The sequence below is a fragment of the Mastomys coucha genome, unplaced genomic scaffold, assembly GCF_008632895.1.
Source record: "Mastomys coucha isolate ucsf_1 unplaced genomic scaffold, UCSF_Mcou_1 pScaffold17, whole genome shotgun sequence".
Classification (NCBI taxonomy): Eukaryota; Metazoa; Chordata; class Mammalia; order Rodentia; family Muridae; genus Mastomys; species Mastomys coucha.
This window is the reverse complement of record NW_022196899.1, coordinates 25153048-25173461: the sequence shown is the minus strand read 5'-3', so window position 1 is coordinate 25173461 and position 20414 is coordinate 25153048. Positions and strand designations below refer to the sequence as shown.

At 45.3% G+C, this 20414-nt stretch overlaps 1 protein-coding gene and 1 pseudogene across 1 annotated transcript; one reads left to right on the top strand and one right to left on the bottom strand.

Moving 5' to 3' along the window:
* The first annotated feature begins 2508 nt into the window (after positions 1 to 2508).
* Positions 2509 to 3493, top strand: LOC116094891 (mucin-21-like). The gene is given in 4 exon segments (XM_031376284.1): positions 2509 to 2554; positions 2557 to 2686; positions 2867 to 2991; positions 3321 to 3493. Coding segments are annotated over 4 exon segments (474 nt in total).
* Positions 3494 to 6426: 2933 nt separating this feature from the next.
* LOC116094781 lies at positions 6427 to 7201 on the bottom strand (annotated as a pseudogene).
* Positions 7202 to 20414: the final 13213 nt, after the last annotated feature.

Sequence of the window (20414 nt, the reverse complement as noted above, 5' to 3'; positions counted from 1 at the left end):
GACTGTTGAAACTCTTTGTCCCTACATGGGGCAGCAAATCCCTTTATCTCCTTCCATCCCTTCTCCAACTGCTCCTTCAGAGACCCCTACACTCATTCCAATGGTTGCCTGCTAGCATCTGCCACTGTATTTGCCAGGCTCTGGTAAAGCCTCTCAGGATACAGCCATATCAGGCTTCCATTGACAAGCACTTCCCGGCATCCACAATATTGTCTGGGTTTGTAGAAGTGATAGAACACCAGGTGGGGAAGTCTCTGTATGGTCTTTCCTTCAGTCTCTGCTCCACACTCTGTCTCTGTAATTTCTCTTCTGAAGAACTTGTTCATCCTTCCCAGAAGCATTGAAGCATCCACATTTTTGTCTTCATTCGTTTTAGGCTTCATAAGATCTGTGAATTGAATCTTAGGTATTCTGAACTTTGATGCTAATATTCACTTGTCAGTGAGTACTTAGGATGATATTTTCAAATTCCACCCATTTGTCTGTGAATTTCATGTAGTCATTGTTTTCAATAGCTGAGTAGTACTCCATTGTGTAAATGTACCATATTTTCTGTATCCTTTACTCTGTTCTGGGACATCTGGGTTGTTTCCAGCTTAAGGCTATTATAAATATGGCTGTTATGAACATAGTGGAGCATGTGTCCATATTACATGTTAAAGTTCTGAATATATGCCCACGCATGGTATTGCTGGGTCCTCAGGTAGTAGTCCTATGTGAAATTTTCTGAGGAATCACCAGACAGATATCCAGAGTGGCTGTACCTGCATTTTCACAACATGTAGTACTGGCTCAAAAGGTGGTTAGCATGTAGAAGAATGCAAATTGATCCATTCTTATCAAGTCAAAGTAGATCAAGATCTTCCATAAAAAACAAGATACACTCAAACTAATTGTATTCATCAGGGTTCTCTAGAGTCACAGAACTTATGGTAGTCTCTATGTAGTAAAGGAATTTATTGATGACTTACAGTCTGTAGTCCAACTCCCAACAATCAAGTCCCAACAATGGTCAGCAGCTGTGAATGGAAGTCCATGGATCCAGCAGTTGCTCAGTCCCACAAGGCAAGCAGGTGAAGCAGAGAGAGCCTTCCTTCTTCCAATGTCCTTATATACGTCTCCAGAAAAAGGTGTGGCCCAGGTTAAAGGTGTGTATGTCACCACACCTTTAACCCCAGATGACCTTGCTTGAACTCATAGATCTTCCAGTCTTAATCTTCTAGGATTCATAGCCACTATGCCACCACACCTTTAATCCCAGATGATCTTGAACTCATAGATCTTTCTATCTTAATCCTCTGGGATTCATAGCCACTATACCTCAAGATCTCCATGCCAAGGTTCAGGTCGGAAACTTGTGTCTCAACCTCCATATTAGGGCCACAAGTGAGCCTTCTAATTCTGGATTGCAGTTTATTTCAGATACAGTCAAGTTGAAAACCAGGAATAGCCACTACACTAATAGAAAAAAAAGTCGGGACGAAACTCGAGTACATGGGCACAGGGAAAAATTTCCTGAACAGAACACCAATAGCTTATGCTCTAAGGTCAACAATTGAAAAATAGATCTCATAAAATTGCACACACACACACACACACACACACACACACACACACACACACTTAAAACTTTTATCCAGTTACCTAGTAATTCTCCACCACCCTCCTCTATCTGTCTGTTTCTCTCTCTATGTGTATGCATGTACATATGTATATTTGCGCATGTGTGTGTGTCTGTGCATGAGTGCCTGCACATTCAAGCTGAGGTTCAAATAGAGGACTTTGCCTGTGTTTGGCAAATGCTTACCACTAATGTGGGCCCCAGCCCTCTAATTCCTTTATGGTATTTTTTTTTAACTGAGATTTTTGTTAATGTAATAATATAGAACATTTAACCAGATAAACTGAGTGCTGCCTTTTGCTGTTAACATTGCGCTTCTCTTATTTAGCCTCTTGTGGTTTTTTGGTTTGTTTGTTTAGAAATGGTCTTATGAAGGCTGGGCTGTTCTAAAATTCACTCTGGAGTTGGAGAGATGGCTCAGTAGTTTGGAGCATGGGCTGCTCTTCACAACACCAAAGTTCCATTCCCAACAACCAGTTACAGGGATTCCAACACGTTCTTCTGACTTCCGTGGGGGTAAGGAAACCATCAATATTTCTAATTCCTGATTAGATAATTGATAATGGTGTGCACAGAGCACTGAGGAGCACTGAATAAAATCACCCATGCAATGAATTTAACAAAGGAGAAAGCAGAAAACAAATATGTCAGTTATATTTGATATATATATATATATATATATATATATATATACACACACACACACACACACACACACACACACACACACACACATATACACACACACACATACACACACACTGTGTGTGTGTATGTGTGTGTGAGTGACTGGGTTATATTTCATGGCCTTATGCAAAAAAATCTTCTGTTATAACACAGGGTATGTCCAGACTACCTCCACCACACTCTCAAAATCTGCAATAACAATGACCAGCAGACCCTCAGACTCTGTACCCACCCAAACACCACTGTGTCTAGCACTGCCTCCGACTCTACATCCACCATGAACACCACTGTACCCAGCACTGCCTCAGATTCTGTACCCACCCGAACACCTCTGCATCCAGCTCTGCCTCAGATTCTACATCCAGCTAGACTACCACTGTGACCAGCATAGCCTCTGCTTCTATATCCACCCAGACTGCCACTGGGACCAGCACTGCCTCTGACTTTTTATCCACCCCAACACCCACTGGAACCAGCAAGGCATCTGCATCTACACCCACCTGGACCCCCACAAGAACCAGCTGCAGCTTCCAGCTCTGGCTCAAGCACCACCCGCAGACACACCACTTCCAACCATACTAGGACTCCAGTGATGGAGGTGAAACCCAGTGGGTCCCTGAAGCCCTGGGAAATCTTCCTCATCCCCCTGGCCTCTGTTGTCATGGTCATGGGACTCTCTCTGGGTTCTTTATTTATGTTGTAAATACCTGATATGTAACAAGCTGCTTAGGGAAACCATGGGTGGTGAATCACAGCAGCCTTAAGTGAGAAGTCTATGGGAAGAAATGGTGATCAGGGGAGTCAGAAGCAGAAAGAGGAAGTTATAATTAGAAGACTATATCCACATCCTGGGGAATTCACTGTATCCATGTTCTGGGGAATTCACTGAATCTGAACAAAGAGTGCCAAGAGGAGTGGAAGACAGGAGAAGTTTTAGGGGAGGGGATGGTCAGAACATGTTGGGAAGGGAGGGGAATGGTTACAAAGTTGCCCATGGCAAGTGCTGGGGAAGGGTTCTTTTTCTGGAAAAAATACCTGTCCCTGAGAAATGCTGCTGACAGATTATTCTACAATCCCCACAACTCCCACCTTGGTCCTGAAGGATCCCATATGAGTTCAGGGAGCCCTACCTGTTCCTGGAGGAGACCAGGAACCTCTGAGGTCACAGAGATGAATGGGACATAACTACTTCCAATGAAGCCCAGGACCTCATGCTCTGAGGAGACCTGAGCCACTGCTTCTTCTGTATACCCCTCTAGGAGTCCCTTTCTAGCTTTGTTCAGGTCCCTGACATCCTTGAGATGCTTCTCTTCTGTTGTTACCAGACACATGAAGGAGGATAATACATTGTTTGGTCATTTCACAAAGAAATAAAAACATCCAATGTGTCTGAAGAGAGAATCTACATGCATGAGTTGGGGTCTAGAGCTCTGAAGGGAAATTTCTCAGTTACACAGGAGAGCATTAGAATCTGCATGGCCTTTCCAATTGCCACAGGAAAATCCAGAGACCTCATTCAAGATCCACATGTACCCATTTTCTTGGTCTTCCTACCACAAGCACAATCCAGTATCCTGGAGTCTTGTTTTATTTTTTTCCCCCATGGCTGTGATAAGGTACCATGACCAAGGCAGCTTACAGAAGACAGAGTTTATTGTGGACTTATAGTTTAAGAGGGTTAGAGTCCACAAACAGAATGGCAGAAAGCATGGCATAAGATAGGCAGGCTTGTTGTTGGAGAGGTAGCTAAGATCCTACATCTTGAGACTCAACCATGACACTGAGAGAAATTCTTGGAATAACTCGAACTTTTGAAACATTAAAACTCATTATCAAGCATGGCAGTGGTGGCACACACCTTTAATCCCAGCATTTGAGAGGCAGAGGCAGGTGAATTTCTGAGTTCTAGGCCAGCCTGGTCTACAGAGTAAGTTTCAGGACAGCCAGGGCTATATAGAGAAACCCTGTCTTGAAAAACAAGAAAAAAAGAGCAAAAAACCTCATTCTTAGTGACACAGCTCCTCCAACAAGGCCACACTTCCTCCCACAAGACCATGCCTCCTCCAACAAGGCCTCACCTCTCCCCTAAGGCCACACCTCCTCAACTAGGCCACACCTTTCTCAACAAGGTCATGCCTCCTCCAACAAGACCACACCCTCTCCTACAAGGCCACCATTCCTCCTACAAGATCATACCCCTCACACAAGGCCACACTCCCTCCAATAAGGTCACACCTCCCCCAACAAGGCTACACCTCCCTTCTCCTTGCCATACCTTCTCCTACAAAGCCACACCTCCCAATCCTTCCCAAAGTTTCACCAAATGGGGACCAAGTAGTCAACACATGAGTCTATGGGAGCCGTGCTCATTCAAACTAACATAGCTAGAGATTTGGGAAATTTGGTTTGGCAAGAGTGACTGGGGAGGGACTTGGGGGCAGTGTCTACAATAGGACAGGTCTAGAATCAGGTTGCTGTATGCAGAAACCAGAGCAGAAGAGGAGCGAGTCCCCTCTTGTGCATCTATTTGGTGGTCCAGGGTAGAAGGCTGAATGCCCTTCTATGTCTGGAGGATAGGGGGCAGCTGTTTGCAAAGACAAAGTCACTCTGAATCCAGAGAATGACTAAAGGTTCTCACTTGGGGCAGAGCCTTCAGGAAAGAACCAGTTGTGTTAATGAGGTCATCCCTGCTCATAGCAAAAAGAATAACTCTTTGCTCCCACTACTCAGAAGGGATAGCAAAACTGGAAGTTATGTTTTACCTACAAGGCTTTTCTGCACAGTATCACTTTTAGGAATCCATCAACTAGAAGCAGGAGCTTTGTAAGGTGCTGCCTGCTGACATGAACCTGGAAAGGGTTATATAAAAACTATGAAGGAGCCAGGCATGGTAGCCATGCCTGTAATCCCAACACTCAGGATGCAGAGGCAGGTGGATCTCTGGGAGTTCAAGGCCAGCCTGTTATACATGGTGAGTCCCAGTATAGTCAGGATGAGCCCATTAACACAAAGACATTGTCTGAAAAAAACAACAAAAAACAAAGCTGCTTCCCCAACACACACACACACACACACACACACACACACACACACACACACAACCACTGACCAAAATCTACTTGGGGAAGGAATGGTTTATTTCATCTTAGATTTGCAGTCCATAGAGGGAAACCAAGACAAGAATTCAAGGCAGGAACTGAAGCAGAGGTTTTGGAGTGTTGCTCTTTACTGGCTTGCTCAGCTAAACATTCATATACAGCCCAGACCCATCTGCCCATGGACAGCACCACCTACATCAATTAACAGTCATGAAAATTCCCTACAGATTTGCCTCCAGGACAACCCAAAAGAGATAACCCCTAAACTGAGGCTTCCTTTTCCAGAGTGTGTGAAATTGACAGCTAAGACTATTTACCACACCAATTAGGAGAAATATGCCAAATAATAGGGTAAACCGGTAAACCAGATAGAAAGTAAATTGTACCTCAATGAAAGTATCAAAATATGCCTTTCGGTCTCGATGGGCTGGTGTCCTGAGCAGATCTTGGGCACAAACTCCACAGCCAGTCCCATAACACCCAGAGGAAGCTCCCCTCCCAGGCATTCTAACATGCCCAGGATCGGAGGTGAGGAGGACCCAACATCTATCCCAATACCAGGAGTAACTGGGACCAGCAGGACTCAGGCAAACAGGAACTCTACCAGCCCAGTGGCTTGGGTTCCTTCTGGTCTCTCTAAGCTGGTGTCCTGAGAAGACTTTGGGCACAAGCTCCACAGCCAGCCCACAACACCCAGAGGAAGCTTTACTCCCAGGCACTCTAACACACCCAGGATCAGAAGTGAGGAGGACTCTGGTTGTTAGCCTGCATAGAAAGTGGTAGGAATCAAACCCAGGTCCTTTGGAAGAACAGTCAGTGTTCTTCACTGCTGAACCCTAGCCCACTGGAATTGTGTTAAATATTGACTGCTTTCTTCTTCTTCTTCTTCTTCTTCTTCTTCTTCTTCTTCTTCTTCTTCTTCTTCTTCTTCTTCTTCTTCTTCTTCTTCTTCTTCTTTGTCTTGCCAAGCTGTGACTGTTTATTAACTGACCAGATTACAAAAATACCATGAGTGACACCTTAGTTCATCAGTTTAGCAAGCCTGTTTATCTGGTCTTCCCTGTTGCCAGCATCTCCACCTTCTACAAAGTGAGTTGACTTTTTCTTCATTCTACCTTGTGGGGAAGATAATTTGGAGGGCCACAAGAAGTTATTTACTTCCTTGAAGCATTTCCCAACTGTATAAATCTCATGAATTAGATTCTCCATGCAGATGATGCCAAATTTACCAAGAGATCGAGCAATCAAGGAATTTTTTGTCAAGGCAATCCGCTTTTTATTGATTTTTGCCATAGCCTTGCTTGTAGATGAGCTCATTTACTGACTTCAGGTTGGGGTGCCCCCATGCAATGTATGGTTTCACAATCCTAAGCATGTTCATTGAAGCCTTGTTGAGCTTAACAAAGGTGCCATTGAAGATCTGTTGAAGACGAAAAGCTAAAATAACTTGGGGAGCTTTGGGCTTACTCCATTGATACCTCAGATTCTGATGACTAATGCCAGTTTCGGATCTGCGGGCACATAGACGTTCCCAGCTTTCCTTGCCACCCTGGCCATCCAGATCTCAGTACATCTGCCTGAACTCCTTGTGATAGTGCTCTGCCTTCTCATAGATGAGCTTCCTCCTTGCCTTTCGCAGTGTCTTCAGGGCAAACTTCTTCCTCAGGCACTTCACCTTCAACTCTGTGAAATTCCTTCGCTTTTTCTTAAGGGTTTCTGGCACAGCAGAAACCTTTTTCTTAAAGGTTTCCAGCACAATTGCAACCTTCTTTTTCTTCTCTGGAAGGACCTCCATGGTTGCAGCCAGAAAAGGAGAGTGCTGCTTTCAAAGGCTCATAAAGATCAAACAGGAGATGATCAGAGAGAATACATTAAACAGGACCAGAATTCAGTCCCCAGCAGGGTGGCTTCCTGGCTGGAGCTCTCCATTTCTCTCACCTGTGTATTCCCTTTGGAAAGGCAAGCCAGACATTCACTCTCAGCCCTCACCCCGAGATAGGGATAATGGAGAGGCTGCTCTTTCTTGAGCCTGCAATGTCTCCCCAACCCCTCCCTAGACTCTCGGGCCCCAGCTAGGACCTGGGGAAGGAGTGGGGCCGAGGCAGGGTGAGAAGTGGCAGGGACAGGACAGGGAAAGGAGCCTTTGTGGTCTGAGAATGTGGGCATTTCCAAATGGGTGGAGAAAAAAACAAACCATTTTCCAGCACCGCTTCCCTTGTGCCTCAGAGTAGGCACTCTCTTGTGTTCTTCACATTCCTCCCTGTTGTCATCAGACCTTGGCCAACACAGCCAGTCTGGGGGAGGCACAGTCTCTCCTTGGCCTTGAGCCAGCTCCCAGCCACCCACACAGTCAAGTTCCTCACCCAGTCTCTCTCCTCCTGCCTTCTCTATCCACCCTCTTTCCATCCTTCATCACCCTGCCCATATCTGGGACCTAGACGCCTCAATCTGTTCTCTGTCAGTACTGAAAGCCTGTCTGTCCCCCCTTATCCAGTGTCCCTCCCTCCAGTGTCCATGATCTGCAGTCTGAAAATAGTGCATGGAAGGGGGTGGAAGGATGGCTCAGCGGTTAAGGACACTGGCTGCTCACCCATGAGGAGCTCACAAACGTAACTCCAGTTTCAGGAGATGATCCCTGGTTAACTCACATGATGTACTTATACATATATACACAGGTAAAACACCAATACACATTAAGTAAATATTTCTAAAAAAATAGTAACAATGCATGGGAAAATGCAGGAATAAGCAATTTGTTGATCTGTAAATAACTCAATACAGTACATCATTATAATTATCATGCTTAACTGTTTATCTCTTACGGGGTCTAATTCATAAATTGAACCTCACCATAGTGCTCTTGGCTTGTACCTCCTGCAGATAAAGTGGCTGCTATTCTCTGCCAGGTCTCTCACTATCGCCATTAACCTTGTCAATTCAGGCAGCAAAACCTTAAAGCTAGTGAGGATCAGAAGTGGAGGCAAGGGCATTAGATGAATGTCTGCACAGGCCAGGGTTACCTCTCCACTGGCAGCAGGAGAGCTGGGTGCTCTACTAGAGAGAGAGAGAGAGAGAGAGAGAGAGAGAGAGAGAGAGAGAGAGAGAGAGAGAGAGAGAGAGAGAGAGAGAACCAGGAGCAGTGGATTGACTGGGGAAGAAACTGTGGGTAGAGTGGAGCAACCCCTTCCCCAGAGGAAACCAACTTCAAAGCTCGAGCCTTTGATGGGTAAGAACTCCACAGAAGGTGGTCTTTGTAGGCAGGGGCTTAGGCTGGGGAGAAGGAAGTGAATGACGAAGAGGAAAAACTGAGAGGAGTCTTCCTGTGCAAGAACAGTTAGAGGGAGGCTGTCCTTAGTCAATGGCTCCTGGCCCCCTCCCAACTGGGCATGTCCTCAGAGCAGTTTTTACTGTAGTGGGGATGGGTGGCCCTGACCAAGAGCACTGAGGGATAGGATTTGTCTGTGTGTTGAGTCCCTACCAGACTAGCCCCCCTGTGACAGAAATATGGCTCCCAGGGTTCTCATCTCTCTCAGCTTCCCTCATTCCTGGGAACAATCTGCTGGCATCCCTGGGAGCACTCTGCAGGCACCTACAATTTCTACCCTATGGAAGACAACCAGCCTTCTTCACTCTCTTCTCACACAGCTCCTGTAACATGTCTGGCTTCCAAACACAGGGAACATTTCCCTAAGACCTCAGACTCTGGGACAGTGAAAGACATATGTGTGTACCTGAGTTCCCAGCACTCATCCTCGGGAGGCAAATGGTAATGCAGTAATGCATAGTGCGTGTATTTACATAGATGTTCATACACATGCATACGAAAGCCACAGGTCTACATTGAAAATCTTCTCAGTTACCATCTACCTTTAAACTTTGTTCTTTGCAGTCAAGGTCTCTCACAGGCCTGAAGCTCACTCATCGGCCAGACTGGCGGGATCCACCTGCCTATACCTCCTCAGTTCTTGGAATACAGGCTTTTATGTAGATGCTGTGGATTTAGATATGGGTCCTCAACCTTGCCCACAAATACCTCGATGACAGAGCCATCTCTGAGGACAGTAATTGGTGGTGTGTTATGAATTGTGGGTTGTACCCAAGCTATGCTGTTTCTTGCTGCTTCCTCAAGGGTACATAGTGCCTCTCTCTAGGTCTTATACCTCCCTTCCTTCCTGGCTGACTCACACTGCTGCCACATCAAAGCCCCCAAAAGCACTAGGGGGGGGGTCTTCAGAAGCCCCATGCTGGTGAGCAGAGAGCTGATACCCAGGCCTAGCTATTGACTTCCTTCTGGGCCTCAGTCTATACTGTCCTCATTCCTCCCAGGTGATTGACACCTCCCCACCCAAGCAACTCTTCTTCCCTTGTGAATAACATTTTCTCCCAAGGGATACAACCCATCTCTGATACACAGCAATGCTCACGTGGCTGCAATCAGGGTATCCATGCTTTACCCCTGAACCATGAAATAGTCAGATGCTGGGCTGAAATAAGGCAGTGCCTAGCATTGGAAACCCTTTAGGGGCAGCATTGGGTGACCCTCCCTAGCCCTAACCCTGAACCCTGAAACCTGAACCCGGACCTCGGACCCCAGACCCTGGACCTCGGACCTTGGAACTTGACCCGGACCACGGACCCCAAACCTCAACCCTCGACCCTCGACCCTCAACCCTAACCCTAACCCAAACCCAAGCTACTCTGTTTCTTGCTGCTTCCTCAAGGGTATATATTGCCTCTCTCTGGGTCTTATACCTCCATTCCTTCCTGGTTGTCTCAAACCCCTCCTCTTCCTGCCACATCAAAGTCCACAGAAGCCCTAGGGGGTGTGGGGAGCTGCAGCTGCCACCCTATATATTTTTAACACGTGGTCTCTGGCCAGAGCAGAGAGCATTGTGATAAACAAACCTTTATTTGGAAAAGCTGAGTGCCTCCAGTTTATGATGCAAGGTGGCATGATTTCTCGTAGCCTATTATGCTTTGCCATGTAGCCGATGCTGATTGGGATCAGGGAAAGTATTTAACCCACAAGGGCTGGGGGCTGGAAAAAAATAGAAGTAAGATGTATGTAAGAATAGGAGTAAGTAAGATGTAGGGAATAGGAGTAAGTATGATGTAGGGGATAGGAGTAAGTAGGAAATAGGAGTAAGTAAGAAGAAAGAAGTAAGATGTAAGTAGTAAGATAGAAATAGTAAGATGTAACTATTAAGATGATAGAAGTAATAGAAGAAGCTAGTTAAGAAAGAAGAAAAGATGAACGAATGATTTTGTAGTATAAGGTTCCTGAATAAACTTCTTGGAGAAGGGTTCATGGTTGCCTCCTTATTTCCACTGGTTGGTAGGGCAGCGACAAGGGGCGACCTCCAGGAGCCCCATGTTGGTGAGCAGAGAGCTGATACCCAGGCCTAGCTATTGAATTCCTTCTGGGCCTCAGTCTAAACTGTCCTCATACCTCCCAGGTGATTGACACCCCCCGCCCCGACCCAAGCAACTCTTCTTCCCTTGTGGATTATATTTTCTCCCAAGGGATACAACACGTCTCTGATACACAGTGATGCTCACATGGGTGCAAAGAAGGTATACTGGCTTTTCCCCTGAACAATAAAATAGTCAGATGCTGGGCTGGGATAAGGAAGTGCCCAGCATTGTAAACCCTCTAGGGGGACCAGTGAGTGTCCCCTCCCTAACCCTGAACTCTGAACACTGACCCTGGACTCCAGAACCCTAACAGGACTCCAGACTCCGACCCTGACCTCGACCCTCCACCCTAACCCTAACCCAAGCTACCCTGTTTCTTGTTGCTTCCTCAAGGGTATATAGTTCCTCCCTCTGGGTCTTATACCTCCCTTCCTTCCTGAGTGTCTCACGCCCCTACACTTTCTGCCACATCAAAGCTCCCAGACACACTAGGGGGGACCTGGAGTGCCATGCTGGTGAGCAGAGAGCTGATACCTAGGTCTAGCAATTGACTTCCTTCTGGGCCTCAGTCTATACTGTTCATATTCCTCCCAGGTGATTGACACTCCCCCACCACAAGCAACTCTTCTTCCCTTGTGGATTATATTTTCTCCTAAGGGATACAACACGTCTCTAATACACAGCGATGCTCACATGGCTGCAATGAGGGTATCCATGCTTTTCCCCAAAACCATGAAATAGTCAGATGCTGGGCTGGGTAAGGCAGTGACCAGAATTGTAAACACTTTAGGGGCACCAGTGGGTGTCCCCTCCCTAACCCTGAACCCTGACCCGGGACCCTGGACCCTAAACCCCGACCTGATCCCGGACCCAGACCCTGACCCTCAACCCTCGAACCTTGACCCTAACCTTAACCCAAGCTACCCTGTTTCTTGCTGCTTCCTCAAGGGGATATAGTGCCTCTCTCTGGGTCTTATACCTCCCTTCCTTCCTGGATGACTCACACAGCTGCCACATCAAAGCCCCCAAAAGCACTAGGGGGGGTCTTCAGAAGCCCCATGCTGGTGAGCAGAGAGCTGATACCCAGGCCTAGCTATTGACTTCCTTCTGGGCCTCAGTCTATACTGTCCTCATTCCTCCCAGATGATTGACACTCCTCCACCCAAGCAACTCTTCTTCCCTTGTGGATTATATTTTCTCAGAATAGATACAACATGTCTCTGATACACAGTGATGCTCACGTGGCTGCAATGAGGATATACAGGGTTTTCCCCTGAACCATGAAATACTCAGATGCTGGGTTAAGATAAGGCAGTGCCTACCTAGCATTGTAAACCCTCTAGGAGCACCAGTGGGTGTCCCCTCCCTAACCCTGAACCCTGAACCCTGACCCTGGTCTCCAGACCCCAACCCCGACCCTCGACCCTCAACCCTTACCCTAACCCAAGCTACCCTGTTTCTTGTTGCTTCCTCAAGGGTATATAGTGCCTCTATCTGGATTTTGTACCTCCCTTCCTTCCCGGCTGTCTCATGCCACTTGCCTTTGTTCCACATTAAAGCCCACAAAAACGCTAGGGTGGACCTCCAGGATCCCCATGCTGGTAAGCAGAGAGCTGATACCCAGGCCTAGCTATCGACTTTTTCTGGGACTCAGTCTATACTGTCCTCATTCCCCTCAGGTGATTGACACCCTCCCAACCTACTCTTCTTCCATTGTGGATTATATTTTTTCCCAAGGGATACAACACATCCCTGATACACAGCAATGCTCATGTGACTGCAATGAGGGTATACAGTGTTTTCCCCCGAACCATGAAATAGTCAGATAATGGGCTGGGATAAGGCAGTACCCAGCTTTGTAAACCCTCTAGGGACACCAGTGGGTTTCCCCTTCCTGACCCAAACCCTGAACCATGAACCCTGAACCCTGAACCCTGAACCCGGACCCGGATGCCAGATGCCAGACGCTGGACACCGGATGTTGCAATTTACTACCAAGTCTGAAAAGCCAGGTTCTGTGCAATCCCCAGAACCCATATGGTAGAAGGCAAGAAACTGCCTCCCACAATTCACTCATGGACCTCTACACTACTGTCGCATAGGTATGCACACAACAACAACATACAAATAGGTAAGTGCAATTTTAAAAAAGAATCTGCTTGCATTTCTTTAATGTTGCAACTTGAAACTTCCCTCCATGGTGTGGTTTCCTATGAGCCCTCCTATGAAATCTTAATGGAACATTAACTTCCACTATGCTGTTTACTTGATGTCTCAGAGTCTTAGTTTCTTGAAATATTTCATTTCATCTTCTTAAGACTCAAGATCTGTGTAGTTCCTGGCACACCACATGTGCTCAGTGCATAGCATTGCATGGTTCTTATTCTTATGTAGAAACTAACCTGCGATTTGGAAACCAGTTTGGGCTTGCTCTATTTTTCCAAAGTATTTCTTAAGCCAATCAAAGAAGTACACTTTTAAGAATTTTTTTTTGAGACAGGGTTTTTCTGTGTAGCCCTGGCTGTCCTGGAATTCACTCTGTATAACAGGCTGGCCTCGAACTCAGAAATTCACCTGCCTCTGTGCTGGGATTAAAGATATGAGCCATGCCTGGTTCTTAGGTGACTTGGGCCAGGACCAAAAAGCATTTCACCCAGATGTCAGCTGGCAGCATCAAGAATGTTCCTGTTTCCATGAATGCCCATGTACCATGCAGAAACTCAGTACTTATTTTTGTTTTATGTGTGTGTGTTGACTGCAAAAACACCACATGAGTGAAGTACCCCAGGATCCAGATGAGGGTACAGGATTCCCCTGGAACTGGAGTTGTAATTGTCTGTGAGCCATCTTGTGGGTGTTAGGATCCTAACCTGGGACCTTTGGAGGAACTGACAGTGTTCTTAATTTCTGAATCATCTCTTCAGCCCCTACAAAGGGTGTTTTAAAAAGAAAAAAGAAAAGCAATAGACTTGTCTGGGTTAACAGCATTTGCTGTTCTTCCAGTGACGTAAGTTCAGTACCCAGTACCCACAGAGGTGACTCAGCATCAAAGAATCAGTAACCTTTTCTGCCCCATCCCAGTAAAAGTTGTTCTTTTATACAGGGTCCCTCTTTGTAGTCCTGGCTTTCCTGGAACTCACTCTGTAGACCAGGCTGGCCTCGAACTCAGAAATCCGCCTGCCTCTGCCACCCAAGTACTGGGATTAAAAGCATGCCAGAAGGTCTCTCTGCATGTCCCATTGGGGGACAGGCTCTGCAGAGGGTAGGATGGAAGCTGGTCTTCAGAAAAGAGGTATCTCAGGGGGGCGGAGGGACTCAAGACTTACGTATCTGGTGAAGTCCATGCCAGACAGGGAATTCTGGGAGAAAAGGAGAAGGGTGTGTGCTTTTTCAGTTGTCTCGTCCAGTGTGACTCAGCATAGCTGTGCACAGTGAGTACCCTGGGAGGGATGCTAGACATCATCATCATCAACAACAACAACAACAATAGTAGTAATAATAACAACCTTTCCTCTAGAGTCTAACCATTCAACTGAGTGTGGCTCCCCTAGGAATCCTTGTCTCTCTTCACCAATTATGACCCTGAAACCCACAGGGGAGTCCTTTAATGAGATCAGGGCTGGGCCCACTTAAAGCATAGCTAATAGATGAGCAGGTATAGAAGGAATGCACTCACTCTCTGCATGCCTCAGTCCTTGTGCCTCCTGGAGGTCACTGTAGGAAATTGGAGTGGTCACTGTAGGAAATCAAGACTCAAAGGGCTGGTCCAGGAGCCTAGGCTGGTTATCAAACTGCAGCTTGTCCTTTTCCTAAGGCTCCACCTTGTGGGTGGATCTTGAATTTCTTTTTCAGAGCAGAGCTGAGTCTGGGCTCCCTTCTCACTGCATTAGATCTAGTAGGTGAGTTTCTGCCTGGATCACAGATGGGACAGCTTGGATTTCTCTCCAACAGCCAAGCCAAAAGTATAAGAATACCCATTTTCTAGGCTGAGTTTCCATGGATACTACTTGATGTGTTTACAAAAAGATAAAAGGAAGGGAGATATGTTCTGTAGAGGTATAGTAAGGTATAGGGGAAGGGGTTGTCTCAACAGGCCCATGCCAAGGCATCTCTTTCCCCTGAGGAAACAGCCACTGGACAGTATAGTATAGGATAGTTTATTCAGGGAATGGGGAGGGGAGTTAAGAGGGTAGGTAGTACTGGCAGAGAAAGGCAGAGAGCATAGAGAAGTAGAGGCTGGCCAGGAACACGTGGAGAGTGGGGAAGGGAATTCGGAAAGAGGGGTGAAGGAGCGCTAGAGCAAGAAGGGAAGTGTAAGAGAGGGAGGAGTATAGTGGGTCAGGCCTACCCAGCTGTTGCCAAGTAACTGTGGGGCGGAGCATAAACCTGGCTATTGCCTGGTAACTGTGTGGTGGAGTTTAGACAGAATGCTAATACTAGACAATCCTCCCATCACACTAGGGATTTCTCCTTCCCTAAACCTCTGAAACTCTGAAACTGCACAAGTCTATATCTCCAGGGCCTTCATAAAGCCCCTCGTGATCACCTTGTTCATTGCCATGGTATCCTTGCCTCCTACATCCTCCAAGATAACCTCAGCACACTCCCAACACTATTCCATGACATGATGTGAGACTACAGCAGCTTCAACAGCTTCCATCTCAATCACATCCTCCACCACAATGTCTGTGCCAATAAGGGTCTCCAGCACACTTCCTGAGGCCACCTCCTGTCTCTGAAAGAACCCTAGGGTCCCCACTACTCTGGATACTGCCAATTCCTCCTATGCAGTATCTCTGTTCCAGTTCAGGCTCTGTGGCTCCTAAAGCTTTTACTAGAGATCCTGGACAATGGCAGTGTCCTCCAAGAAACTAGACACCTGATAGGACCACCACCACCTCCTGGAAGAGACTCCAAATACCTCTATCCTGAGCATAGCTCTGTGGCAGCATCCCCAATCTAGTCCTTATATCAGAAGGACCAAACAGTCCTTCTACTAACTGAACAGAATACCTTTGTCAAAGACAATATGATTTCCCTTATAGTAGGGCCAGTGTCAATATGCACACTGTACTTAGGGTTCTCTAGAGTCACAGAACCTATGGGATGTGTCTCTATGTATTAAGGGAATCTGTTGGAATGACTTACAGTCTGTAGTCCAGCTAATGCAACAATGGGCAGCTATGATAAGAAGTCCAAAAATGTAGTAGTTGTTCAGTTCCATGAGGCTAGGTGTTTCAGCTGGTTTTCTGTAGAAGCTAGAAGACTGGTTGCAACAGATGCACTAGCAAGTAATGCATGCAAAGTATGTAGGCGAAGGAAAGAATCTTCCTTCTTCCCTTGTCCTTAGGTAGGCCTCCATAGAAGGTCTGGCACAAATTCAAGGTGGGTGCCACCATGCCAGTAAGCTGTTCTTTACTTAGAACTTACTCTGTCCCAAGCTGGCCTTGAACTCAGAGATCTGCTTGCCTGTCTCCTCAGATTAAAGATATGTCCAGGCCTAAGCTTTTCATGGCTACTATGGCTCAAGATAAGGATCAAAAGCCTGTAGTCTTTCAGCCTCAAGATCTGGATCACAAGTGTGCCCTCCAGTTCTTGATTGTTGTTCACTGCAGATATAGACAACTGGGAATAGCCACCACACATACATCCCATAAACAGGGTCAGACCACCTGAATATTTCACCCCATCCCGCAGTTCTCTAGTTCTAGTTGCTATATGTGTTATAGGATGGATTTTTTTTACAAAGTATGGGAGCATATGTGGCAAATAAGAAAAAGCATCATTTTAGTATCCAAGTAGATTTTTGGTGACATTTATATAAAATTATTTATTTATTTATTTATTTATTTATTTATTTATTTATTTATTGTTTTTTCAAGACAGAGATTCTCTGTGTATCCCTGGCTGTCCTGAAATTCACTCTGTAGACCAGGCTGGCCTGGGCCTCAGAAGTCCACCTGCCTCTGCCTCCCAAGTACTGGGATTAAAGGCGTGCTCCACCACTGCCCAGCTGTTTATTTTTTGTTATTTCTTTGAAAAAGGGTCTCACTGTATAGCACTGGCTAGCCTGAAACTCACTACATAGACAAGTTGATCTTAAACTCACAAAGACCTGCCTGAGTCTGCATCCCAAGTGCTAGGATTAAAGATATGAGCCATGCCTGGTTCTTAGGTGACTTGGGTTAGGACCAAAAAGCCTTTCAGACAGCTGTCTTGCTCTCAATACTCTGGCAGCACCAAAAAATGTTCCTGTTACCATGAATGCCCACGTAATGTGCAGAAACTCAGTACTCATTTTTGTTTTATGTGTGTGTGTTGTCTGCAAATACACTACATGAGTGAAGTACCCCAGGATCCAGATGAGGGTAATGGATTCCCCTGGAACTGGAGTTGTAATTGTCTGTAAGCCATGTTGTGTGTCTTAGGATCCTAACCTGGGTCTATGGGAAGAAACGACAGTGTCCTTAATTTCTGAATCAACACTTCAGTCCCTACAGAGGGTGTTTTAATAAGAAAAAGGAAAAGCAATAGACTTGTCTGGGATAAAGGAATTTGCAGTTCTTCCAGTGACATAAGTTCATTACCCAGTACCCACAGAGGTGTCTCAGCATCAGGGATTCAGTACTCTTTTCTGCACAACCACACAACAGTAAATGTTGTTCTTTTATACAGGGTCTCTCTTTGTAGCCCTGGCTGTCCTGGCCCAGAAATGAGAACCCTAACATTAACCTTAATCCCTAAGCCCTAAGCCCTAACACCTAACATTAAACTTAACCACCCCACCCATGCTAATCCTAACCCTAACCCTAGCCCTAACCCTAACCCTAATCCTAACCCTCTAACCCTCTAACCCTTTAAACCTCTAACCCTAAAACCTAACCCTAACCCTAACCCTAACCCTTAACCCTAACCCTCTATCCCTCACCCTAAACTTCACCCTCACCCTGACCCTCTAACCTTAACCCTAACCCTAAATTCTCACCGTCACCCTCACCCTCACCTTGACCCTTACCCTGACCCTAACTCTCTAACCCTGACCCTGACCCTGACTCTGACCCTGACCCTGACCGTGACCCTAACACTCTAACCCTGACCCTGACCCTGATCCTAACCCTCTAACCCTGACCCTGACCTTGACACTGACCCTGACTCTGACCCTGATCCTGAACCTGACCCTAACCCCAACCCTAATCCAGGTTCCTTATGAGTTGAATTTATTTCCCTCATTAAGTATTAGAAGTCAATTACAAAGAAAATTTTATCATTATCTTACAAATGAGGACATTAAGCTTTAATTAAATTAAGCAATTATCTAATACTCAATGCACCGTCCAGATTCAAGTAGAACCTCCATAACTCTATGGGTAAAATGTGATTTATCATTTGGAAGCCTCTTGGTCTGCTACCCGTGAGAATTAGATAATAAGATTTAGTTTATATTCATGAGCACAGCAATTTTTTAAAATTTATTTTTATTAGATATTTTCTTCATTTACATGTAACTTTCTCCTTTCCCAGTTTCCCCTCCAAAAAACAAACAAACAAACAAAAACAACAAGAACAAACCCCTGTTGCCTACCCCTTCCCCATGCCTGCCACCCCACCCTCTCCCACTTATTGTCCCTGGCATTCCCCTACACTGGGGCACAGAACCTTCACAGGGCCGATGTCTGCTCCTCCTATTGATGATCAAGCACAACAATTTTTAAAATAGAAATATTTATAAAGACTTAATTGCTAAAATGATTATTAATAATTTATTTATGTCTCATTTCAACATATGATTTTCTAGCAAATATCATTTTTGAGTGACATAAATTCTTCTGGAATAAAAATTTGGGTTTTAGAAATAAGCAGGTTATGCCATTCCTTGGTTTGAGCCACTTTGACAGGTAAATCAAGTACTCTATCCTTCCAAGGTCATTTCTTCATTTTTTTTCTGTACTTGGCATTTGGGCTTATAAACCACACTTTGAAGTTATACATGCACTTTCTTCTTGATAGATCTTAAGCTTTTTTAAACTGTAGTGAAATTTGGGCAACAGTTCTAATCAGCAAAGAATTCTTTTTTTCCCACTCATTTCACAGGCTTCTTAATATACTATAATGGGAGAATGAAATACTTTTCATGTGTACTATTCATGAGAAGGCTTAGTTAAATTGACAACGTTCTGAACATTCCATCTGTTCTTAAATGATGTTTTCAGGGAATGAAAAAATATGTTGGTTCAAATGATGACTTCCAATATTATACAAAGCAAAAATGCACACGTTCATATCCACAGCCATGCAAGACCAATACATACAAACACACATATGCATACAGACACCCTGTAATGTATGCACACATCCCCGGCAACACTTTCACAAACATACACAGTTTAAGTCCAATACACACATGAACGCACACATATGTAAGTGCACACACAGGCAATCAATATTTTACTGTAAATATAAAAAGAAGTCAGTTTTCCCCATAATATTAACATCATCATAGAAACATTGAATAATCCTGTATTTTCTTTTTCAATGTGCCTTAAGGTATTTATAACAGCAAATGACTCTACAAAATGCCATCTGTGGACTGAGTTTTAGGTTATAGATCATTATTAATGTACCTTTTTTTTTCAATTACTTAAGTCTCAAGAATAGAATCACAGCAAACCCACAAGATTTTACTAAAAATACAGAGGAAAATTGGGATTTGATCTTAGTATACACATGTCTCCCAATTTTGAGACTACATGGCAAGTCAAAACTAATTGCCTTTATTTACTTCTTTTAATTTCTATCCCCATGATTATAACATTTTGAAATCAAAGCAACTATCTCAACAGTATTGTTTCTCATAGTCTTGTAAATATTTATTAAGTGTACACTTTAGTTATTATATAGGGCCATCAGAGGCCAGTCAATGTTAATGTTTGTTAAACTGTACCTGGAGAGGGAAATTACCTTCAGCAGGAAAACAGGGCATCAAACGAGGGAGGGAAGCCATCCCACAGTCACAACTCTGACCCATAATTGTCCCTATGGGAAAGAAGTACAGGGATGGAAATGGAGAGGAGACTGAGGAAAATAAGGTCCAGAGACAGGCCAAAAGAGGCATCTAGCTCAAGGGGAAGTCCCAAGGTCTGACACTATTACTGAGGCTATGGAGCACTCACAAAAAGGGACCTAGCATGAGCACACTCTGGAAGACCCAGCAAGCAGCTGAAAGAGTCAGAGGCAGATATTTGCACCCAACCAGTGAACAGAAGCTGCTGACCTATGTTGTTGAATTAGAGAAATACTGAAAGAAGCTGTGGAAAGGGCGATCCTGTAAGAGGACCAGCAGTCTCAATTAATCTGGCCCCCTGAAATCTTTCAAATGCTGGACCACCAAACAGGCAGCACACACCAGCTGATATGAGGCCACCAACACACATACAGCTGAAGACTGCCAGGTCTGTGTTCATTCAGTGATGGTGCACCTAACCCTCAAGAGACTGGAGGCCCCAGGGAGTTTAGAGGTCAGGTCACCCCACCCTCTCCCACTTTCTGGCCCTGGCATTCCCCTACACTGGGACACAAAATGTTCACAGGGCCGA